We start from the raw sequence: 26,090 nt of genomic DNA, 5'->3' as shown, positions 1-26,090 counted from the left end.
ACAAACTCTTAGTGTATGACAGTTTTAATTTTATTTACCTGAAACCAAAGTCCATGTGATACGTTGTACAATCATTTCTGAAAATACAGTACAGCAGTTTGGCAAAAAATGCCAGTGGAGGGACCGCCTGCCGTTAAAAGGGTAAAACATCAGCATCGCTGCACACCTGCCTTCCCAGATTTGGCAAAAAAAATCTGCTCATCTCAGTGTAAAGCAAAAAGCAAAATCTATTATCTCATAAAAGTATTTCCTTAGGAAAGATGAACTGTGTTTTTGAACTTATACATAATCTATTACATTTGTCTGGTAAAACAGATGGCTGACTGAGCAGACATGCACCATAGAATAATGTACAACTGACTGTACAAGGTACTAAGCTCTTAGTCTAAAATGAAGGCATGAGGACTGTATGGCAATCTAAGGCTCTTCATGCAGGAGGATGGAAGGACCGATGAGGCGGAACTGGCTAGTTTCTATCAGACATTCATTTATGGGCATTCTGTAAAAATGATGTGTGAACTTTCTGAGCCCCTGTCATCACTTCACTGGCATTCAGCTCTTGTAAGATGTGCTGAAAAACACACATGCACAACACAAAACCAAACCAAAGTTTCTGCTAGGAATTTACAGGAGAGATGGGCTTACTTGGACTTTGCTGTAAAGGGAAAAAAGAAAAGAAGAGGAGACAGGAAGAAACAGATCAATGGACACGAGAAATCACAAAACAAGGTAAAAAGCATCTGAGCAGCAGATCATTTCAATGAATTTCAGAGTAATAAAGGCCATGCAATAAAGGAGGGCAGAAGATTCATACAAATGCAGTTCAAAAAAAGAAATACATACAACACCGTGTCCTGTAACGGTGTGGGGGCGTTTAAATGCCAGCATCTCTGCCAGTTGCCCAAACATGCTGCAAGCCTACATTCAAAAATAAGCGGCACCAGCAGTAACACTGAGCCTGTTTAAAAATGCACAAGGTTCCCATTTCTGCTCAGTGTGCATCTGGCACTTAGTGACATTATAAGCTCCTGTTTTTGTACCATTTAAAGTATTTACATGATAAAACACAAGGAGCAGTTATTGCTGTCATTTCGACACGAGCAATGACAGACTGACAAGCTGTGTGTGCAACCACCATACAGACGAGAGCGCGGCAGTAGTTAGCATGCACGTCAAAGTGTACTCACTCTGCAGGTAAATAGGGGGAAGGCGTGGGAAGAAACAACAGTTAGCTTTTCAAATTAAAAAACAAAAAACACTCTCTGGTCTATCGGAGCGCGCATGCAGAAAGGCTACGCTTGAGTAAACGGGTGTGAATGTATGCAGGAAGAAATGAAATGTATAGAGTCTACTTCGTGTTCTATGTACAGATATACACACGCCTCCGACAGCAGCCAATCAGAGGTCTGAGCGCCTATCAAACCGTCCACGTTGTGCTCAGTTTGCAAGACTAACAGCTTCTTGGTGCCTTTTTACATATTCAAGTACAGTATGTGCACATTTTACATACATAAAGATTACTGTCGTTAACACACAAAATTAGGACTGAAACCTTAGAATGAATCTCATAGATTTAACTTTAAAAAAACAAAACAAAAAAAACAACAACAACCCAAAAACAACAACCCCCCCCCACACACACGCACACACACACACACACACACAACACAGACAAATGTGTTTTCTTCAAGTAAATAAATTTAACAACAGGCTGTACCAAGAATTTACTCAAAATCAAGCTGGTAACATGTCTTTGTCCCCTCTTCCCTCAAATAACAGAGGAACACAAAAAAATATCTATCTATCTATATCTAGATATAGATCTATATCTAGATATAGATAGATATATCTATATATCTCTCTCTCTCCATATATATATATATATATATATATATGCACATTAAAATACATGTGAAGATTTTGACTCTACTGGTGCTTACCTCAACACTTCAAATGATCACATATGAAATGACAGCTTGGACAAATGGGTCATTATGGTCAAATCAGCAGCACTGAGGTAGCTGTGCTCTGCCTACTGCAGAAAATAATGAATGAGTACGATGCAAAATGTGATTCATGCTTGGGCAAATGTATTCTGCTGAAAGTCTTTGCCCCTAAATTAGTATTGAACTAAACTACGCAGTCCTCAGAAATCTCCATTCCCCAAATTATAAAATATTAATTATTACAGAATAGTAAATAAATTCTCTCTGTACAGCTCAACATGTCGCTCCAACGCAGTGGGCTTCTCTAGCTATTCTCAAAGGGGGTCAAAACAGAGAAAAGCACAATGGTAACATGGAACATAAATCATGTCGGTAAAATATTACTCGAGCACCGGCCACCCAAAAATATGTGCAAGTCTAAATGTACTTAACAGAGGCGTTCTGACAGCGGTTGGAGAAGGTGTAAATGCTGTTGCTGTAATTTGTTCCGAGTTAATGTAACTGTGTTAGATGTGTGCGTTAATGTCCACTTCACACTGGTGCACAAGGAGGGTAGTGTACTGGAGTCAGTCAGGGCCACAAGATGGCAGACACGTTAGTGTCGGTGCTGTAGATCCACAGCACCAGGGGCAGGGAGATGGCCACAAAGGGCCAGGAGATTCCCTCGGCGCATGCAGACAGAGAGCAGCCTTTGCTTGTCGGCTTCTCCAGTTGTTTACCGAATTCCAAGTAGTTCCTGGCCATAAACTTAAGCAGCTCGTCCAGGAGAATGACGGGCATCGAGATCTTCAGCACCATCAACCACTGGGTCATATCCAGAGGGGTGATCTGGAAGATGACCTGGGAGGGAATAAGCAAATAACTTACAGCTGCTTTTTAAAGAGAGCGAGATAAAGATTTATGAGGATTATCACCGCATGGGTAACACATAAAACTCTACCAATGTTTTCTACATGACCGTAAGAAGTGTGTGGTGACGTTTATTCAGCTTTTATAAAAATACACTGCTTTGTGATGAGCTCAGAGTCGATCGATCAACACGGCTCTTATGTCAGTACACTCAATGTGTAGCTGGACACAGGAGATGGTCAGCCTCAAAGATGGGAAACAGCGGTGAAGAGATCACCTGGGTGTTTATTCCCTACCAGATAAAATGTCTAACATATACAGAGTTATGTTTTTTTATGTTGGTGGTCCCAATAATTTCTATGAAGTATCTGAAAATGTAGGGCAGTCAGAGAGTACTGTACTGTCATCAAATTCATCAGTACTGGTGTAGTATTGATATTTCTTTCCAAAAAACACAAATTTACATTTCAGATGAAAATGGCTCTATCTGGCATCTGCTGTTTTAAATAATCCTTAAACTTCCAAAGCCCATCCTGACAACACCCAGTAATCACAGGTGGGCCATCCACACCCCATCCCTCGCTTGTAAGTGGCTCTAACTATGGAAAGTATACTAATGGATATTCATCTTTTGCAGGAGTTTACACTGTTATTTACTAATTATTTATTTTTAAATGTTGGCACTTTGTTTAACACTTTGCTTTTAAAGTCTGTAAAGTACCAGCAGACTGCTCTCTTTCCCTCCAAACCAGCAGTCATATCCCTCTCTTGCACTCGCATTGCCTCAGCTCTGAGAGCTTCATCTTTGAGCATTCTGAAGCTGAAGCCAAAGGCTCTAATCAGTTTGGCCTGGATACAAATGGTACTTCACCACACTGATGTCCACTTCAGAGGATTATGGAGGGAAAGCCCTCCATGTCCAAAGATCCCCCTGTGGCAGCGGTGCCTTGTGATTCTGTGTTGCTCATCATTTTTCACTTTAAATGTTACAGAGAAACTGGCCTCACATATCCACGCCTGCTCCATCCCACATTTTTAATGTTCAAAGCTATGCAGCCGGTAACGTTAGCCTGAACTGGGAGTGAATTTCCACTTTAACCTCCTAAGACCCAAACTCTTTCATGGCATGCATTTTTAATTTCTCTTTGCTATTTGGGCTGATCGGGACCTGATGAATGTAAAAATAAAGAATTGTCTTTTTAGCCAATGTAGTTTCAGAGAAGAGGACATCAGGCCCTCGTAGAGCAAAAGTTAGTGTTGTGGTCTAGACAACCCAAAATGTGATGTCCATATGTGGACACCAGGTCCTAGGAGGTCAAATAAAGTTATTTGGATCTGTTTCCCCCCCTCATGCTCCACCTTTCAAGGTAATTTTCCCCCTAACAAACAATAATAAATGGCCACTAGAGGGCATCATAATCCACATAAAGACCAAAACTGCAGCAGACAGATCACTTTGACTTGTGCCAATGTCATCAAGTCATGAACACACTGTTCTTATTTTTTAAACTTACAGGCAGAGGTTCCACATAGAGGATGAGGAAGTGGAGAGACATGGAGAGACAGATGGCCCCTAGCAGCCAAATGTTCTCCCAGGGAGGCATCCGCAGCAGGGACTGGTTCTCTGACAGGCTGGACAGGAGGGAGCGCACAGATTGTGGATCTGGTTATACAATCTGTCTATCATCGTGTCATTGCAAATGGTTCTTTCATGAGAACTCCTCCACTCTTTAAAAATACCCTTACCTGTTCAGAGCATTGCACATCTCAATGGTGACAAGCACGGACAGGGCCATGGTCATCGGGTAGGGTGACTCAAACACGTGGCAGTCCAAGCCATCAAACTCTGGGTTGTCTGGGCCACACTGGAGGAAGTGGCTCTGTGTGGAGGAAGAGGGGAGAGTGAGGGGGAGGCAAAGAGCGGAGGGAAGCTGAAGGATGTTCTCTCAGACAGACGTACTTACCAGCTGGTACAGAGTGACCTGTGGTCCATCATCAGAGATTGTAAACCACCACGCAGCAGCTCCCACAGTGGCAGCACCTACGTAGCCTGGAAGCAAAGACAGCAAAATCATCATATTACTCACTGGATGTACTGCAGGAAAAAAAACAACAAAAAAAAAAACAAGACAGCTCAAATCCTGCTCAATTTTAGTCAACCTCCAATAGCCAGATATCTGAAGAATAGCCAGCCAGAAATCAGGGGCTCCTTAGCATTGCGAGGAGGCTTCTCCATAATGTCCAGATCTGGGGGGTTGAAGCCAAGGGCGGTGGCAGGGAGGCCGTCTGTCACCAGGTTGACCCAGAGCAGCTGGACAGGAATCAGGGCCTCAGGGAACCCCAGAGCCGCAGTGAGAAAGATGCTGTCAGGAGAAACTATTCCAGTCAGAAAGTGCTAATGATAAACTGGAGCAAATATGACCTTAAATTTAGCAACAGCATTGCTGTGTGAACGTAAAGCTGTAAAACGACAGCTTTTTTTCTCAGCTTCATAAAAAACAGAAGACTGAGCAATAAAGAGCTCTAATCTCCTCTGAAGAAGACTCACCAGACGACCTCACCCACGTTGGAAGAGATAAGGTATCTGATGAACTGCTTCATGTTATTGTAAATAGCTCTGCCTTCTTCAACGGCAGCCACTATGGAAGAGAAGTTGTCATCAGCGAGGACCATCTCAGAGGCTGACTTGGCCACGGCAGTGCCAGAGCCCATAGCGATGCCGATCTCTGCCTTCTTCAGCGCAGGGGCATCGTTCACCCCGTCACCGGTCTGTACACAAACATGTTCTTTATAGTAAGTGTTGCCTTTTTCTTCAGTAACACCAGCAAATCAACCCAATCAACACGACCCTTACAAAGCCAAGAGAATGAACCATTCACGCAGAAATGGGCAGTTTTGATCAGTACGACAAACTTCATACCATAGCAGTGATTTCATCGAATCCTTGCAGGAACTCAACGATCTTGGATTTATGTGAAGGCTCGACGCGCGCAAAGCAGCGCGCACAAGTCACAGCCTCCCTCTGGGCATCGAGTGTGAGCTCATCAAACTCCCGTCCAGTGAAAGCCATGTGCTCAGTATTGTCCTCCTCGGTCAGGATGCCGATGCGGCGGCAGATAGCCACAGCTGTGCCCTTGTTGTCCCCGGTGATCATGATGACGCGGATGCCAGCCTGCCGGCACAGTTTGATAGAAGCAGCTACCTCCTGTCTGGGAGGGTCCAGCATGCCGACACAGCCGACAAACGTCAGGTCGGACTGGACACAGAGACAAAGATTCAAATGAAAGTCTGCTCCTGAAAAGAATGTGCTACAAGTAGATTACGCAAATGTATATCCACCTCATACTCGATGAATTTGGCAGTGTCAGACAGTATCATGTCCTCCATTTTTGGTGGGCTGTCTCGTGTGGCCAGAGCCAAGCACCTCAGGGTGTCGCGACCTGTCCCGTACTCACGGATAACAGACATGATCTTTTCCTTGATGCCTTGGCTGAGGGGAACTTTGCTGTTGCCAACTCTGACATGAGTGCATCTCTCGATGACTCCCTCTGGGGCTCCCTGTGAGGAAGAAGAGAGGCATAAAACATTAACAACACAGCAGAAGACTGCAGCGAATGCAGATCGAACATCTGCACGTATTACACTGGGTATACCTTCACAAACATTTTGCCCATGGTAGAGCGGGACTTGTTTGGGCTGCAGTAGACAGACATGGACTTCCGGTCTCTTGAGAACTCCAGGGTGAACTCCTTCTTCATCAGCTGTTTGATCACCTGATCAGACAAAGAGACAGAGAGTGAGAAAAAGCTGCTGAGCACGAACGGTGGGAATGTGCAGCGCATGCAAGTGAGGGAGCTGATGTCACTCACTGAGTTGCAAGCATTGGCTCTGTCAATCTTTGACAGGTTGTGAACTTCAGTGTCGAAGACATTCATCTTCTCCACCAGACAGGTCAGCGCGGTCTCCGTGGCCTCGCCGACCTTCTCGTACACCCCCTTCACCTGAAACATCCAAACTTTCACTCATTTCTTTTCTATAACATCTTAAATTTGCTCAAAGACTGTGCATCAAAGAAGGATTTAGCCATCGTTAAGGCTACCAGTAGTTGTTTCGATGATGAGTGAAGGGGAGCTGTGACATTGTGCTACATTCCTGCTCATTAATCTTTGTAGACGAATAAAGTGTTTATTCACCTGGCAAAATATAGTGTTTTCCATCATTCACGATACCTGCATGATGGATCTCAAGCCTTAATTACTCACTGTGTTTAGCTTACACATATCTTTGCCAAATGGAGTGCGACTGCTTTGGTGATTTCAGTGCCTTTGTGAGCTCGATGGATACACTGTACAGACCCGTTTATGAGCTGAAGTTGGACGATCCATGCTAGCAACCATTGCTTTGTTTTAGTTTGCCTCATTAATTCATCATGCTGGAGTTTGCAGTGTGTTTTTGCATTTCTTCCAAACATCATTTGCCCATAATCTGAAGTATTGCAAATGATCATGACTGTTCTGAATGTCTGTTATTTGTAGTATATTAATAATATCAACGGAAAAGTTGTGATTGGCTCATGCGGGTGTCATCAAGCAATGATTTGTGTAGCACTAGACTTTGGTTTGCGCTCTGTTGGTGTAGCACACATGACCAGTACCACTCGGTTGTGCTCATTTAGTTGTGGGATGCCAAAAATCACAGCTGAGATTAAAATTTTATGAATTTTTCAACCCTGGAAGCTACATCTATCTTTCATATACAGTCTATAAGCGAACATAAAAAGATTATTTCACTTAAATCCAAATGTACAGAAGGGTAGCAGCAAAACAGGCAGTCATATGTAATCGTTTTCCCCCAGAACTGAAAACTGCACTAAAACACATAAAATAAGCAGCAGGAAAGGTGCAGACCTCGTTGAAGTCCAGCGAGGAGTCATTGCACAGGGCACAGATTGTGGCCAATTCAACCAAAGCATCATAGTGGGAGGATTTCACTGGTTTACCATCCTGGTACCTGAGGACAAGTACAGAACATCATGTTTCCATGTATTTAAGGATCTGCCAGTTATGGAGAAGCTATAAAATACTCACACTTCACCCTCGGGGGCGTAGGTAGAACCTGTGATGGTGAACTCTGACAGAGAGCAGTTGTCCCCTTCAGCTTTGTTGACAATGAACATCTGGAAATGAGAAGAGTCCATGGGACATTAGAAGACATCACACAGATCATATCAGGGTTTGACTGAAATACCAGAGTCTTTATTGTCAAACCACAAAACCTCCAAGTGAACTCGAATACATTAAAGGAAAAAAATAAGATTATATTATTAGGCTCTTTGCAGATGATGCTATTGTTTGTCTGTTATCCTAGAAGACTTTGGCAAGTATTGAGGTTGCGAATGAAATCTAACAGAGACTCAAAATCCTTTCATTAAATGAATCTTCTGAGCAAAAAATGAGAGGAAAAAAAAAGATTAATTGGAAGGTAATAACAGTCAAATATCTGGGAGCTGTGATAGTAAAATAATTTAAGATAATTAAAACAAATTATACCCAGATTCAAGATTCAGGGAGATTGAAGCCCAACCACTGCCTTCTATCTGGACTGGCACAAAAACTGAGGTGATGAAAATAAATGCATTGCAGAGATTTCTTTTTCAATGCATTCCTCCACATCTGATCTACAAATGCAGGTTAAGACGTGAGGCATGATTATTTTGATTCATTTGTGCTGAGAGGGGACCAAAGCTGAAGACCTCTTGAGTTAAGGAGACGCTGTAGCTAAAGTGAGATTCTTAATGCGGACGATTCCCTTTGTGTCACACAAGATGAAAGATATTTTTACATATACAAGAAATATTCAGAGGTTAAAAAAAGCAATAATCAAATTAGTATATTATATAAAAATATAATTTACACCAACAGAAAAACATTAGTTTTTGTGACCTTTTGAATGAGGAAGCAAACTTCTTCATATTCTTCAAAGTTAGCCTATGAAAAACTAAAAGGCTAAACCAGAAACAACTGGGGGAGACAACTTTAAAAAAACAAAACAAAACAATGAAAGCACTCAGAACCTGAAAAATCACAGCGGAGAACATGAACACTCATCCACAGACTGAAAGCAATGGGGGGATGTGGTCGCAAAAACTTGATTTGTTTCTTTATTACAGCTCATATTAAAAGTACACAATAACTGTTGCAGCAGAAAAAAATGACAGTAAATTGGCTGCAATGTTAGAGTGTGTCTCTGTGAGGGGCAGGCTGGGTGGCCTGCTGCCTAATGTGAGAAAAGGCTGTTTAGTTTCTCTCCATAAGTAAACAGAAGAAGCTGCCAGGGAGCCTGACTAAAGAGAGAAGCTGTGCCCAAAAGGAAGACGCCGCAGTGCCAGGCCTACTCCCGCAGGAAGCTTTGATCATTTCGCTCACTCACAAACAAAGATGTACAAAGCCACACAGTATACACACAAACAGGGCTAGACAGAGGCTGCTTATATCAGAAAATGGATGAAGACTATCAGCAAGCCCTCCTGCAATGACTAGCCAGACATAAAATCCTGGCACTGCCCTGCTGCAGTATATTTAGAGCAAACAGGCAATCCATTAATTATTTCAGTAACCAGTTGAACACTTACAGGAATGATCGTGGCCTGTCAGAAAAGGATTTAATAAAAAGGACGTACAATCACAAACTACATTTAGGCTGCATGAATGTAGATGGTGTTTTTGCTATGTTGTTATTATTTTATTGTAAAATGTTGGGTGCAAATGTATATCTGTAATAAACGATTCAAGTGAATGAGACGTTGCTTTTTATTAGTAACCATGAGTGTAAAGTCAGTGAGCACACCTCTTTAAAGGCTTTTGTTTGCGTGTCCCGACTCTGTGTGAATTACGATAAGTCACTACAGTAACTGCAGAATCACAAGGCTATTTAATCACGGCCAACTCAATGTGCAGGGACTGAAACAACTGACAGCAACTGTAAATGAATGGCACAGCCTGAATAAGGGTGGCAAAGTTCTGAGACAGCAGTGAACAGACAACTAAAGGGGATTAAACTTTAATAAATGCTGAAATGTCCTTTTTATGTGGGGCCAAGTAGCACAGAGGTGCCACTCACAGAGAGAGAGAGAGGGGAAGAGAAGAAAAAGAAACTACAAGCTCACTGCTTTGCAGCTTGGTGACGCAAGGTCAGTTATGCAACAGCAGTAGTGTAAGTCATCTAACTGCTCGATGCAGATTAGAGCAGTGAAAGCGAGCTGCCTTCTCGCTCAATAACCAGAAACTACCATTTCTCTGCTTACAGAGAGCATTAGCATTTTATAGATAAATGGAAGAAACTGCTGTCACCTTATCCAAACATAAAGTAGGGACAACAAATACGACAAAGGACTGACGACCAACCTGCTCAGTAATGCAAAAACACTGTTTCTGTGTGTGTGTGTGAGGGAGAGATAAACTCACTCTGCAAACAGACATCTGGTTGGTTGTCAAGGTTCCTGTTTTGTCAGAGCAGATGACAGAGGTGCAGCCCAGAGTCTCCACAGAGGGCAGGCTGCGGACGATGGCGTTCTTTTTGGCCATGCGGCGAGTGCCCAGGGCCAGGCAGGTGGTGATGACAGCGGGAAGACCTTCAGGGATGGCAGCCACAGCCAGCGCCACAGCGATCTTGAAATAGTAGACAGCTCCACGGATCCAGGAGCCTCCGTGGACGGGGTCATTGAAGTGTCCGATGTTGATGATCCACACGGCGATGCAGATAATGGAAATGACCTTGGATAGCTGTTCGCCGAATTCATCCAACTTCTGCTGCAAGGGCGTCTTCTCCTGCTCCGTGGCTGCCATCTCGTCACGGATCTTACCAATTTCTGTGTTAACGCCAGAGGCAACAACCACACCCACAGCCTTCCCTGCAGCAATGTTGGTACCCTGAAAGAACATGTCACATACGTGTTGGCTCAAGTGCAACTGATATCATCGCGCACATCCTCAAATAACAGAAACTTGTTTTTCCAGGAAGTGTACAGAAGCTAAACACATAAGAAGTAATAGGAATCAGCAGGATGTGTGTGATAACTCATGCAGACTCGGGCTTACAGAGAAGAGCATGTTCTTCTTGTCTTGATTGACGGCGCGAGGGTCAGGCACGGGGTCGGTGTGTTTGATGACAGAGACAGATTCACCTACGAGGACAGAGGAGGGTTAAACCGGCTTGCATTCTTCTGTAGATGATTTAAGGAAGAACGCTCAGCCAGTCGTCTCCACAGGCAAATCTGCAGTGCTGGTTATTCATCTTTCAGTGATGATTCACATGAATGTCTCAGAGGAAAAAGGTGTTAAGTGGGAAGAGCGTCACAGCAGACCTCTGGGCTCATTCTGTTCATCAGTTACTCAAAGCGACCAAGTTGAATTTTGTTTTTTGACCATTTATTCAGACAAACTGACTGACCTCGGTTTAAATTACTTTAAAGGCTTTGTGGTGATACTTGTGTTTTAGCTTAAAAAAAAAATGAATTAACAATCTCATAGGGCAGTTATTCTAAGAGAATAAAATAACATTTGTCATTAGGTAAGCTTTAGTCTATCTATCCATTACTTAATAAGGATTAGCATTCAAATAATTAAAAAATGTCAACTTTGATGTCTGCCATCAGCAAAAATATCTTACCAGTCAGGATGGACTGGTCTACCCTGAGGGTCGTGGATTTGATTGAACAGATGCGGATGTCAGCGGGCACCTTGTCTCCAACTACAAAAAGCAGATCCATAATTAGAGAGAGAGGAAAAACCCATACAAATAAATATGAGGAGAACAAATACAAATATCAAACCAAAGATAATGCTACTGAAAATTGTTACAAATCATCTAAAGTTGATTAATTATATTAAAAGATTTAGAGAAAATACATTGCAATCTATGCATATAAGGAACAAAACTGACAGCAGTAGTTATCTTGGGGCAATTATGAGGAGCTACATTGGAAACAGACACTTCTCTCTAGAGGCAATAACTTCATGGCCTCAGGAAGAAACTGTTAGTGAACCCAGTTTGTTGCTGCATCCACAAATCCCAGTTAAAACTCATTACATGTAATGTAAACCAGATTCAGAAATGCTGCCACCTTGTCTGGGCCTGAGCTAATTTAAGATGGACTGGAGCAAAGTTCAAAACTTTCCTCTGATCTGATTAAACCAAATATTAAATGAGTTCCACAAACTATGGACATTAAATGCAAAAAGAGTGGAGCATACAAGTTAAAGTCAACATCTGTGACAGGGATGGGTGAATTAGTGCGCAAAGCCTGGATGACTTGTGCATCAGTGAAGACACCACTGAAGCTGCAATTAAGAAAAGGTCTTTTTCAGTGAAGTTCTTGCCTATTTCAGGAAGATAATGTAAAACCTAGTATTGCACATCTATCATCAGCATGGCTCAGCAGTAAATGGTTTATTAAAAAGAATCATCCGATTTCAAAAGGCTACATCTTATTAAGTAACGGACATAGAAGCTTGTGGTAAATTTTAACATATATGGCTAAATATGAACTTTCACCTACAAAACACTGCAAACATCTATGCAATACTCAAACTTGTCCCATACTTTAGTGAGCATGTCTGGAGTAACTGCAGCTCAACCTACTCTAACAGTACATGTTTTGATTGCTGCCAGTTAATATGCTGTTTCCCTGTTATAAGAGCATCGATGTGCAGGGGCTTGTGTCTTCTTCAGGGCGTGACAAAGGCAGACATAAATTCTTAGGCAGTGAATCAGTCACTTCGCTAAAGCCTACCTCCAAACGAGTTCCAGGATACATTCAAAGCTAAACGATTTAGCACGTGAGAGAAAGATTTCAATCACACATCCAATCAAAAAACAAAAGCTAACAACAAAGGAGAAAGGGCACTCTTAACTCTCCACCCATGCATTCCTTGTACAGTACCATTTGTGGGTGGGTGTACTGGCCAAATGAAGATTTAACAGATGAGAAGGTGTTTATTTTCTACAGGCAGTAACTCTGCTTTAGAGTAAACTAAATTTATGAACCACAGCTCACTATAGCGTGGTTGTTATGCCTCACAGCAGCAAAGGAGTGCTGCCATTGGTGTAGGATAGAGAAGAAGAACCAAAGACAGAAGGAAATGAAGGACTTGTGAGCCATAAAAGGCTAGTCTCAAAGGAAATGGCCAATTTGGGTACATCAGAACTGCAGTGACCCAATTCAGCTTCCTAATCTTACATAAAGGCAATGGAAACTGGGGAAATGGCTCAGGCTATGGCACAGTTCTGTGGGTGTAGTCTACTTATACAGGCCTACTTAGTTAAAAATGTAAATTGTGTCACATTGTTACAAAAGACTCCTTGAATACAATATAGCTAGAATCCAGGAAACGGCACTAGGCTGCCAAATATCTAAGAATGTAACAAAACATCTAAACAAGGCTGAAGTGGAAACTCACCCAAAAACAAATAGTGATTTTTATCAAATGTACCAGTGTCCAGATCCAGACTGAGGGAGACAGGTATTGTATGGCTAAACCAGCCTTGGCCTTGAAGGAGGAGAGGGGGGGTAAATAGCAATGGGACCACTGACGCATGCAGCCAAAAAAGGAAAAAGAATTTCAACCTGTTTCCCAATCTGCTGATCTGGTTTAAATGTGGCCCTACGATGGCAGACATGTTCTCATCATTGCCACAGGAAGAGACAGGCAAGATGCAGAACACAGGAGCAACTCGTCTGCATTACCTTGGAGTTTCTTATAGATGTTTGGAATAGAAGCTGCAAACATATTTTATGAGTGCATCTATACAGTCTAATCCAATGCAGACCCTTGCTCTAGTTATGTGTACTCCAGCCCCCTGCTCTGTGAAGGTTGATTTCTCACTGGGAGGCATGACCCTATGTAAAGTTGGATGATCATCAACTCATCCGAGTGCCAGAAACACTCATCTGTCAGCAGGCACTGGCCAATTAAGGCAGACAATGAAAGGATTTCTGAGAAGACAAATGTTGAGCTCAGCTGCATCTTTAAACTATCTCAATGTGGAAACAGACGTGCAATGGAAGATTTGCTTATGAGAAGGTCACGCACCTGAATCAAATGGCCTGACACAGGCTCAAAGACATTTCACATTAGAAACCAAAGGGGAGCTTTCACAGAACAATGTGCAAACCAGAGACCGTGAAATGTCAGTGAAATTCACCGACTTGTAGCAATGGCAGGAGAAATAACCATTAGCAACATGAAGTTAAACTTTGAGCTAAAGAATTGAAGCGACTACCAACAGGGACAGCTATACGAGGGCAAGGAATTCATTACACGGGTAACTATGCAACCAGAGCCTGGAGCATCCAGCGACCAAATGTCAGCTACAAATCAATGAGCAAAACACTTCACATATGGAAGAGCTGAAGGCTGCCCCCTGAATTCACTGTCCTAGTTACACAGCTGTAACACTTTACTTCAATTATAGATGTCAAATAATTTCATTAGAATTGAATTAAAGAATTGCCCATACCTAACTTTTACTCAAACTTGCATCCTTTCTGGCTGTGTAACACTTCCTGTGTCACGTCATTACTTTCAAAGAAATACAAACTTCTTAAGGAGTGCTGAGCCAAGACACCAGGAGCTAGAGGGCCAGCCTGCTAACAAAGGTTCCTACTGATGTTCTCATGCAAAGTAACCAGTGCTCTGTGACGCCGTGACACACTGGACCTGTCTTGAGGCTGTGTTACACTGCAGGCCTGCTCTGGTGAAGCGAGTATATATCATCTGTCCCTTTGTGTCAACATCCTACTTGGTAGCAGTCCAAGCATTTCCAGAGGCATGACCACGTCTTCACCTCAGGGCTTGCCAATGGCTCAAACGGTTTGCAAATTTAACGGTGGCGAAAGCTAAGACCTGGTGATACATCGCCACCAATATGACTCCCAGAGGTGCCTTACAAACAGAACAGGCAAAGCAATGACTGAACTGAAAGTACCAGCTTTGACTGGCACTTGCACCTGCTGTGCGTTCAGGGACAGCGAGTGGTTATGCTGGCCAGGCTTCCTTGGGGCCGGCCAGGAGGCTACATGTGCTGATGGCAGCTGAACAAAAGCCTGAGCTCCTGTCATGTAGAGTGGGCTGTTTCAGAAGAGTCAGCAGGCAAAGCTTAATGCAGCTTTCCAGCACATCTCTGACTAACTACCTCACCGTCTGCATTTACATATTTATGCAAACTGATCCGGTATTAGCAAATGGTTTATAACAGATAAGCCACTAACCTTTCATTGGGTTTAAAAGTTTGCTACTCTATTTGGGACCAACAATGGAAGAAGTCCAAAGCAGGGAAACCTAACCGACCAGTCTCATTTGTGCAAGTTTACTTTTTGCAAGGACAGTTTGTTGTACCAATGTCTCCTTTGCCCTTTGGCCATTGCACTAGCACATTTCCAGAGTAATGGGTGAGATTCAGTTGTGTTTTTTCCCTGATCAGCAAACAAGACCTGAGTAAGTGATGCTTAGTTAGCTGCTGCCTGGTGAGAGAGATATGAATATAATCTAAGAAGTGACATTTTTCTAACTTCCTGCTTCTGTGTTGTCACAGATGCAAAACACGTGTCAAGTTTTGACCCCGGTTATGCAAGCACCATCTCCACACTGTCTCCCTGGGATCTCTGCTGCTCTTTGTCTGGTATGAATCTTAAGCAGCAGCAGCTGGCTGGAGCTCTTCATAGCATGCAAGTGTTTCTCTTGCCATAGTAACAAATCTTATCCCAGGACCAGGAGCACTAAAGTTCCAGCCAAAATTAGCCAAGCAGAGGATGGTAGGAATTCCATATGTTTGGCATTGCAATTTTAAATTGGAGCTGAGAACAATGCCATATCAGGTACTGATCTAATAGATCCAACCATAATAATAATAATTTACATGAGTATTTACCACAGCCTACTTCAAACATGCAAAGATGTGGACATTTAACTCACTGCCATCGAAAGAGGCCAAGACGTATACAAAAAAAAAAAAAAAAAAAGAAAAGTACAGTTTGTATATAGGCTTTAAAGCTTGAATCAATAAAAGGTGACACGAGCAAACAAAAGCTCATTGGTGACATCATCAAAGCGGTTCCTTAAAGTCTGACATCTCATCCCACCTTGAACCAGTTCTGCAGTATTTAATGTGCACTTGTCCCGGCCTTCCACGAATTTAAATACTGCGCATAACATGTACAGGCCTGCTTCTATCGCTTCATCTTACATCAAAGACTGCTGCTGCTAATTTCCCAGGTGTTTTTCTCATATTTTTATGTTAGTAATTCAGCATGTGGAAGTACTGAGAAACTAAAATGTTATTTACTAATTAATTAAATAAATTATACATTTAATTACTATTTATTTTACAAATAAAAATGTTATTCTACATTGTTCTTTTTAACCTGCTTTGTCTAGTTCATTTATTTGTGTGGTTTATATTATTTCCCCCTCATTTATTCTACAGTAATGCTATTTTTAAAACTTCTTACAGCTTTGTTATCTGTTTTTAATTATTATTATTATTTTATTTCTCTTTATTAGCATTTATGTTTGCTCCGTCTTAAAGGGCTCATCAGTCTTCAATGAAGCATTTTGAACTGCACTAACAGATTCCCAGCCGTGAGTGCGGTTTAGGTAAACAAGGTTGACCGCCGCACCTTAAGGCAGCTTTGTTACACATGATTTATTCAGACACTTCCATGCATACTCCTATCAACCCAAGCTCAACCAGTGCACTGCTTAGTTTGAATGAAACCCCTGTGACCCTCCTGGTCTACATCAGAGGGTTGAGTTTTTTGAAGTCCGCTACTCCGGCTGGCAGGATGAAACCATTTCTCTCAGCCTTGCTGAAAAGTCAGAAGCCTCTGCCAAAAGACAGTCCCTCAGTGACATCGGACGATTGCCAGACCACATTAAATGCCACATACTATCCATGGTGTCTGGAATCTCAGTGGAGGGTGCCGGTGCTGATGGGCAGGGTCCCTGTGCATTGAGCGTGATAGGGCGGTTTGGTTATTCACAAAGCACTTCCCTATAAGGTCATCTCTCTCTAGCACAATAGGAGCAGATGAGAGATCCTCCCCCTGCACTCCCCTCCACAAGCCCAGACTCCACAATTTCACAGGCAACGGGGAACAAACACACTGAGCTCTGCCGCTCTGAGAAAAGGCAAACATCCAAATCTGCAAACCCTTAAGGGGCAGCTATTACGCTCATTTCCAGCTCCATGTTTTTTATTCTTGGACTCTTTCAGAGTAGCTTTGCATGACTCACATTCAAAATGTATTTATTTATATAGCTCATACTGGAGCTTGGTTGAGACTCTCAGCTCATCCTGTCTGAAACCAGTTGTTTAAGATCCCCCTCCCCTCACAAACACAAGCTTTGTACGCCTGGTGGATTGGGCTTCTGTGCTTACAGCTAGAGCTGTGTACCTGAGCTCTCCATATCTTAATATGGATGGATGAAAAATATCTTTACATATTCACCTCACTGACGTCATAATAGAGCCAAAAGCCGAAAAAAGGTTTCAATTGAGTGTTCAGAGCAGCAAGTAAACTGACAGCTACATGCAAAGGACTTTAGTTCAGTGGACTTCACGTTATCTGACAATGTGACTTTTTAGGGATTAGTTAGGTTGAGCGATGTCAGCATTTGCTCGTTTTAAAACCGCTTCATATTTATGCTATAGTAAATGTCTGATTAATAAAATCAATCACAAAAATCTACTTTAGATAAACGTCTGAAAAATGCATTTAACAGAACGTAATCATCTCCACTGTATGTTCAGTAAGAGTTCATCTGTGAGGCTGATAAGCGAGTAGGAGGCAGCGTTTAAACACACAGCGGCAGCAGCCTCACAGAGAGCCGTGCAGTTTGGCTGCTGGTTATTCTTCTCACGGCTGAGGCAGCCACAGAGGGTTCATCTCTGTGTCCTCTATCGCAGCTCAGCTAAGCAGCCTCCCAGCCAGCATCTGCGTCATCACAATCCTCCTCTGCATGGCAAAGGTCACTTTGGAGCTTCAGGAAAATATTATTCATTAAAAAAGGGAGCCTGACAGGAACCATTGTAAAGGATAGTTGGAGGATCAAGCGAGTAAGTAGAGCTGATGAGCAACTCCTGACTGTGGGATAAAGCATCCAAGTCGTCTCCCTGCTGGGTTGCGCTCAAGCTGCTGACAGCAAAGCCTCCAGCTACCTTCATCAAGAGTTTTTAAATAACTAGGTCTCTAATATGCGAGAGCATCTGACTCACAAGTTTCTGTTTTAACCGGAGCCAAAAATTGAACTCAACTTCTTATGAACCTAAATTAACATGTCATGATTAGCACTGTCAAGAAAGTAATTTACATATAGTATAGAAACATATCCCAACTAGAAGGATATGCGATGTTAAAATGCAGATCACTCCTACTTTCTGTGCCCTTGTCAAGGTCACTCAGGAGTCCCGCTGAACACTGTCCCACGTCACCTGCTGTACCAATGTTCCCCCCGAGCAGGAGGGGAGGGGAAGAGGCTGACACCTGTCATCTTCACGACTGTCAATGCCTCTATAAATACAGCATTCTATAATCCATACTGAAAGCTAAAAATAAAACCCACACGATGCACCAAAACGCTAAGCATCACTTGAGGGGCTTAGGTTCAAACAGAGTATCAGGACAGCGTTTGAAGGACTCATTACTCCGTACATGCGTTCCCGTTCATCCCTCTGCAGTATTACATACGTTTGTATGCCGTAGGGGAAACTGCACTATTAAAACCAAAGCCTTACATCCTGAGGATTTCAGCTGCTGAAATGCGCTGACTGCAGGGTGGGAAAGTGTTGAGTTGGGATGACACTTTAGAAGCTTTGCAAGCTCACACGCACAGTTACAGTAAGTGGGCCTTAACAGCATGTGTGCGCAGCCCTTTGAGACAATGGGTTAATAGGAAAATCTCAAAATACATCAGCCTTACAGGGTGAGTCACCGTGCTGCTGCAGTGGCACTTGGGGATGGGGGAGGTCTGAGCATGTGCTAAATAATACATGTCCATACCTGGACTCATATGACCTGACCATTACCTGAAGCAGAGCCAAACACAGACGAGGTGCTATCTTATGAAAACACCAGATGTCTCTGATATTTAAAAAAAAGCCATAAGGAAAAATAGTCTCTTTCAGAGTGAAACTGTGGCATTAAATTGCCAATTTTCTGTGAAATTCAAGGTTTATTTCTATCATGTTCATGTGATGCCCTGATGCTTCTTTTATGAGAGAGAGGTCTGTCAAAGCCAAATCTATTTGTTCCTAAACAATGCGTATAAAAGCATTACAGATGCAGGTCAACTTACCAGCAACCTCCACTATGTCACCAGGCACGATGTCTCTGGCCTTGATCCTCTGCACAGTTTTCCTGTCCTGTCGGTACACTTTCCCCATCTCAGGTTCATACTCTTTAAGCGCCTCAATGGCATCTTCAGCATTGCGCTCCTGGTGAGAAGAAGATGAGATTCAGGGCAAATATTTCTGAGTTGCTGTACAGCAAACTATCACGATTGCAGAAAGCTGGACGCTTCCTTTGGAGGGGCACTGACTGTTCTCGCCGGATGTGCGTGCATCTCTCCTCGGGTTGTGTTTGGGGACATTTAGGTGTTAAGTGTATTAAATTTTCTCATTTTCCAATCTTACTCTTCACCAGCAAGAAAAACATCACTCAAACCCACACAGTTTGAAAATAAATAAATAACTAGAGAAAGGCTGCTGATGAAAACCGGCAGCCTGTTCCTTTTGAATAGGAAGTCTTCTTTGAGACAAAAATAACTTTCAGTGCAGTGTTTTTCTGCATTGCCTGTGAAGTTTAATGGTAAAACCTCTAACTCACAGCGGGGCTGTAACGCAGATACAAGGAATGTTTAATTAAACATGCAGTACTGTTACGTAGATTTCAGTACTCGAGCCTCTGAAGGAGATCGGGAACCCAGTTTGAGCTTGTTTTTTCATTTTGGATGATCAGATCATGTTGCACTGGATTACACTGCACTGGACGCAGGATCAAACTGATAGGGGTTATTAGTAAACTGATAAGGGATATTTATTTGAAGTCTGTCACATTGGTGGCATCTGATTTAGCTCGGCTTTATTAGGATTTTTCCCTCACACTGACACGCCTTCAATACTAATATAACTGTAGTTTAACACATTGCTTTGAAATGCTAAAAATACCACATTCATATTCATGAAATTAGATTTTTTTTTCAACAAAAATGCACTAAACCCTGATGATATTCAGACATAGTGCTCAAACTGTCTAAAAACAGAATTAAGTACGAATAAAAATGCAAAGCCGTGATTCGCTATGCTCTCACCTGCCACACGCCGACGATAGCGTTTGCTATAAGAATGAGTAGAATTACAAAAGGCTCCACAAATGCGGTGATAGTTTCCTCTCCCTCCTCAAACCAGGCCAGGACCTGAAAGAATTCAAATAAACCATCAGTATTTATTAGACATTTCACAGAAAAGAGAGCTCCCTGCCTCGTGCTTGCATATAGCACAGCTCCATCTGTCCAGAATCAACCTTACATCATCATCATCCTATGACCAGAAATGTGTTTTGTAAGGTCACCTTAGACCAAATACAATCTTGAGTTGAAGTGAGCTTTTGTGTCAGTTTTTCGGGGAAAACAAAAACAAAACTCTGCTCTCATCCAAGAGAAGTCAAGTGTCTCTGAGTACGACTGTTACCACTGTGGCTTCACAAAAAGGGGACAAAATCCAGAAAGAACTAACCACGGTTTTTGCATGGAAGAAAAAAAACTAAAGCTCACATCTCTGATAAAACTTGACTGGTTATTTCTTTCAAAAAGAGATCCCTTTTTAATACTGCCGTGTTGATTTTATGTGAGGATTTAGCCATCTGCCAGAATCTTCACATTAAACTCTGAGATTATTAATAATTTAGGATCATCAGCAGCATATTTTTATACAATATCTGGGAGAAAATAATATCCCATCACACGGCTAAAATCCATACATGTCATATCATCCCTGAATACAACACATTCTTGTCCTCAATTTAAAATGGAATAACAATGTTCAGAGTTTTGTTGTAAACAGCAGACCTTTAAAATTCCTAGTTAGGTTAGAAACATTAGAAATGGATTTATTCTATTCATTGTGAGCAGCTGGTTATATACTCATATGCACAGTGGTATATAAACATACATAGATTGTAATTACTGGTTTTTACTGTTGCTCTGAAAGCTATAAAGCTTGGCTAAGCTGTATATGGACAGAGGCTACTTCATGAGTAATTCATTCAATAATGCAAACAGGTGGCTGTGGAGAAAGCTGTGGGGTTAACACGGTCAGACCTCCATTAAGTTAACACTTTTTAAGCCTGTCAATTTTACTTAATTCACATCACGAACACCAAAGGACCAGTCTCAACATTGTTACACGCACACACTCAAAACTGCCAGGAAAAGAATTACAGTATATTGACCCGGAGTCTCATTTGGCTTGCTGTTCCTGAGAAAACGGTCTTTAAATTACCCTGTCTGTCACAAGCAATTAGTTAATCTGCCGTAATGTATAAAGCAATCAACCTCAGTAAGACCCAAGTGTCTGACTGCAGTGGATGCCAAAGACCTTTGAATGGCATAATTCAAAAAGGCAAGCATAATGCTTTAATAGCTGTCTCAACACAGAAGTGCTTATAATGCGCTATTGTATGTCATGGCATACAATACATGTAAAGATACTATTCTAACCAGCTACCCTCTTCATTTTAATATAATCTGCTTGTCGATGAATTGATTAGTAAGAAAATAGCAAAGAAATGTTAACTGTGGTGTGTTAGAAACCAGAGTAACCTCTTCAAACATTAAATCCATCCATCTAAAATCCATACACACTTTTAATTAATTAAAAAAATAATAACTAAAATAATACACTCTGAAATACTCAGACCAGCCCCTCTGACATTGCTGCCATGTAATTGGCTGATTAGATATTTGCATACAGAGCAGCTAAACATGCAGCAGGCGAATGTGAATCACTCATCCAAGCACATTCTTCTGGATATGGTTTTTAGTTTTCTAAGAGGTTTGATGGTTATATACACATTAAATTTACACCGACGCTGGTGTGCACTTCTGTCTGATAGAGAGCCCTCCCACTGAGGGGTGAGGAACCAAATTTGGTCTCGAGTGGTGCTCTGCTCCACTGTCAGACAGCAGCGACTGACACCTCTGTATCACCTGACACCACTCTTACCAGCTCTCTCTCTCACACACACACACACAGGCAGCCTCAGTTATCAAAGTCTTCTTCAGCCATCTGTTAAGTTAGCAGTCATTTATAGAATTAAATAGCAAGGATGAATCTTTGCAGTGCTAAAGACTGCTTTAAAAAAAAAAGAAGAAGAAAAAAAGCACGACCATATCTGACAGCAAAATGTAGCAAAATAAAATGCTTTTATTTTTATTTTACTCAATTTAGCTTTTGGGAGCAGATCAGAGAACATGTTCTCATTTACTTATTACGTTTTATCTAAACACAGTAGAAGAACTTAAGAGACAAGAAGAAATGTGCAAGGTAACCATGTTTCCACCTTTGACATAAAAGATTGTTTTAAAAAGTCTCTTCCCTGCAGCTGCAAGCTGCATGGTGGATCTATAGTTTATACCATGTGGAAATGTTCACTTCATTTAGCTTATAAATTGGCTCAGACACATGGCAGTGACACTGTTATGCAAGTGTAAGCCATCAAACATATATCCATGTAGCATTGGATGCCTGCGGCCCGGACGAGACCGAGTGCAAGTTATTACACAGCAGTCACGCTTGGCGACTCAAATGTCTTACTTGGCACATGGTGATAGCAACTCAATGCTGCTACTGCTGTTGTCACCATTCCTCAGACGGGCTGCTAGCCTTCTCAGCTGTTTAGCTCCCATATGTGAGTGTAACCATAGGCACGTTATACAAACTGAAGACGTTCACACTTCAGCACTATGCGCTGAATAAATAATGTGCTGCCATTTATGACACCGGGCTTTATAATAATCCCATCTGCGGCTTTGGCTTCATGTAAACACTTTCAGACAGAGGTGGAAAGAGGAAGCTATTTGAGGGATGTGAAAAGGTTTCTTCTGACTTTAAGATTAGCACATCATCACACGGACACGCAGGGGGTGACAGCACAGGGGAGTTAACACTGAGAATAAAACTAAGAAGCTCAGCTGAATTTCGAGAAGAAGCCCGCAATTCAGTTTCAACTCACTGAGCTTGGGATGAGATGACTGAAAGAAAGTCTGTGTGGTACATTAAAACAAACGCTCTAGCATATACTTACAAAAGATATGCATGCAGCCAGCAGAAGAATTCGAACGAGCAAATCTTCAAACTGTTCGAGGACGAGCTCCCATAAAGATTTCCCTGCAAAGAGAGGGAGAGAGAGAGGAGGGAGTTAGTGAAAAACAAGCCAATCGCAGAAACTTGCCAGCATAAAAATGATGGGAGTGGTGTGAGTGACAGCAGTGATTACCTTCCTCCGCTGGTAACTCTGTGTGTGGGTATGCGGTTGTCAATCCGGGGATCATACAGGAAGCAGGCAAAGAAGAAAAAATAAATAAATATATATAAGTAATATATGAACACAACAACAACAACAAAAAGTTTCCCACTTGAGAAACAGCAACTCTCTGCATGTTTGTGAGCGCTACTTTCATAGCTCTAAATCTCAGGCACATTTAGGTGTCAAAGCCACCAGCTTATTCTCAGTTTCATGTGAGACTTTTGCTCAGTGATTATTCAGTCATAAACAGTGAAAAAGAGGGGAATTTCTGTATGCACGCCTCTGTTTGACTGTTAAACCCATGAAAGAAATCACACTGCAACTATTTAATACTTTTATATGCAAGACCCCATGTTCACATTTCTAGCGCCAACAAGGGTACATAATTTACATCAGTGATGCTTTATTACACAGCAGGAATAAATATTTAAATAAAAATCCAATCAGTGCAAAGGTCAAAGTGAGCTAGAAGGAGGGAATACCGTCCATGGCCTCCCAGTTGATATTAATATAAAACAGCTGTTTAAGCCTGGGACAAGAGAGATTAACTTTGGCAGTGTTGGTCCAGTAAGCCTGTACCCACTGCTCAGTGTCCAGTGCACATGTATTACAGTTTGCTGAGGAACATTCAACAGGGTTACCGTGTGAAACTACCGCGCCACATTTCCCCGCTGCTGTCAGCAGTGTGGCCGCGATCACAGGCGGCTCACGCACTGTTACCGTGCACAGCTACGGCCTCTGAGTAATGATTAACTCGTTACTGTGTAAAACACGGGAAACCCTCGAGGTGACGTCAGCCAAATCACCATACGGTCTGATGATGATGCTGGCGACTTTTACCCCGCATATCAAAAACTGAGCTCGCGCTGCCCACGCCACCGTGACATGACACTTTCACGCCGTGTCTCGTTCGCAGCCGCAGCGTTTTTGTTTTTCCGTCGCTTTGCGGTTTTTAGCTGTCGTACCGTTTAGGCCCCATTTCTCCCGCTGTCGTTTCACCTCGTCCAGGGAAAGTCCTGTGCTTTCATTGACGCTGAAATAACTGTAAACTTCTTCCACACTCTTCGTGTGAGCGTTCTCCATGGCGGATAGACGGCTCCTTCTCACTCAGCTGTACCCGAGAACACCGGTGGAGGATACCTTGTGGCTCCCTACCCTGTGAGGACTTTTAGAGCAGCGAGGACTTTGTCAGCTCGGATAGCTATCGGCAGCTACTGACAGAGGTGTAACGTGTCCCTTTCTCTTCTCGGCCCCTCTTAAGATTTCCTTCACGACAGAAATTTTGTAGCCAAATTCCTCTTCCCCGCGTGGTTACTGTGCGCCTCCCGTTATGTCCGAAAATAGTGGGAAAGTGTCTGCAGCAGCGTCCCGTGCCGAGGACTGCATTCACCCGGTCCAGTCCTCCTCTGTGCTCCCGTGCCGTACCCTGCCTCACCGTGGCGCAGCTCTCAGTGGCTTCACGCGCTGCCGACAGTCTGGTTTTATCAAAGCGCCTCACTGCTGCCCCTCTTCCCTGCGCTGCATGTGGACTCATATCATTGGACGACTGCGTCAGCTAAGGAGAGCCGGAAAAAAACCGGAACATAACCAGGAAATGAGAGGCCGACATACCGGGGGGTTTGTTTTATGTAAGCCGTGAAGATTGGGTCACTTCGTACAGTGTGTAGGGTTACTATGCATTCATTTTAAGTGTTTCATATTGCCCGCCACGTCTTCCTCAGTGTACCTGGCAGGTGACACTGTTATAGTGGTGTGACACGTGACGTCCTGGAGCTATCAGTTGGCTTTATACGGCTGACAAGTTATTCCTTAGTTATTCCCTTCCACCGCTTCATGAATGTCCAAGTTGAAACAGAGGCGCATATATATATATATGTATAATGTGTGTGTGTGTGTGTATAAAATGTTTAATAGTTTAATAGACAGATTTTTCTGGGGAAAGGTTTAACAACTTGTTCAAAAACAAGTCGAGAATAGACATTACTACGGAAGAGGATTAGGGCCACTGGAAAAAAAAGAATTCTGACTTTAATCTCAGAATTCTGAGATTAAAGTCAGAATCTCAGAATTCTTTAATTCTGAGATTAAAGAATTCTGACTTTAATCTCAGAATTCTGAGATTAAAGTCAGAATTCTTTTTTTTCCCAGTGGCCCTAATCCTCTTCCGTACATCACAATAAAAACACAACATCAGAAATTTATTATAATATTTTGAGAGAAACACGACATTTCAAGGAGATTTCTGCAGCAGCAAAGGTGGTGGTTTTGCTTTTTAAAATCTTTTTTAAGCATTGGCGATTATATACATGTCCTCTCAATGTCCTTTTCATTCAACACTGAACATGGGCAGCCCTGATGGTCCTGTATTAATAAAAAAATATATATAAACAGGTAATACGAGGGGACGAGCAAGAGCTTAAGACTGAAAGTAAAGACGCCTTTTTGATTTTTTTTTCAGTTTACGTCTTAAGTAAATATTACCATAATTTCACAAATATGATATTTATTAATTACCTAAAAAAAATAATTCCACACACCTTTTTAGTTTTTAACTACAATAATCTTGCAATGCTCTGCCCAAATGTGCTTATACAGCTTTATAGGCAGCTTCATGCAGACAGAAGGAAGGCATCCAAATACAAAAAGTCCATTGCTCGTTTAATGTATCACCGCTTTAATTAGAGGGGGGGGGGGGTGTAATTGAGATTGTCTTA

At 42.3% G+C, this 26,090-nt stretch overlaps 1 protein-coding gene across 3 annotated transcripts; it reads right to left on the bottom strand.

Moving 5' to 3' along the window:
• Window positions 1-8: 8 nt before the first annotated feature.
• On the bottom strand, window positions 9-24,907 carry atp2a2a (ATPase sarcoplasmic/endoplasmic reticulum Ca2+ transporting 2a). Of its 3 annotated transcripts, none has more exons than XR_316939.2 (21): window positions 24,342-24,907; window positions 23,347-23,364; window positions 23,155-23,237; window positions 20,162-20,266; window positions 19,148-19,286; window positions 11,463-11,543; window positions 10,892-10,977; window positions 10,259-10,723; window positions 7,883-7,971; window positions 7,703-7,805; window positions 6,665-6,796; window positions 6,449-6,568; window positions 6,135-6,353; window positions 5,716-6,051; window positions 5,344-5,564; window positions 4,956-5,158; window positions 4,760-4,845; window positions 4,542-4,675; window positions 4,310-4,427; window positions 1,188-2,786; window positions 9-655 (listed from the first exon to the last, which is right to left on the bottom strand). XR_316939.2 is itself a non-coding variant. In XM_005940548.3 (21 exons), the coding sequence occupies exons 1-21, from the start codon at window positions 24,457-24,459 to the stop codon at window positions 642-644; spliced, it is 2,991 nt and encodes a 996-aa protein (XP_005940610.1). In that variant the 5' UTR covers window positions 24,460-24,907; the 3' UTR covers window positions 9-641. The 3 variants fall into 3 exon arrangements, 2 of the variants coding, with proteins under 2 accessions (XP_005940610.1, XP_005940609.1); XM_005940548.3 differs by having other exon boundaries at window positions 2,666-2,786; XM_005940547.2 differs by having other exon boundaries at window positions 9-2,786.
• Between the last annotated feature and the right edge of the window lie 1,183 nt (window positions 24,908-26,090).

The sequence above is a fragment of the Haplochromis burtoni genome, unplaced genomic scaffold (assembly GCF_018398535.1).
Source record: "Haplochromis burtoni strain Fernald_Lab_line unplaced genomic scaffold, NCSU_Asbu1 Contig_293, whole genome shotgun sequence".
Taxonomy (NCBI): Eukaryota; Metazoa; Chordata; class Actinopteri; order Cichliformes; family Cichlidae; genus Haplochromis; species Haplochromis burtoni.
Note: the sequence above shows the minus strand (reverse complement) of the source record. Positions and strands in the feature narration are given on the sequence as shown.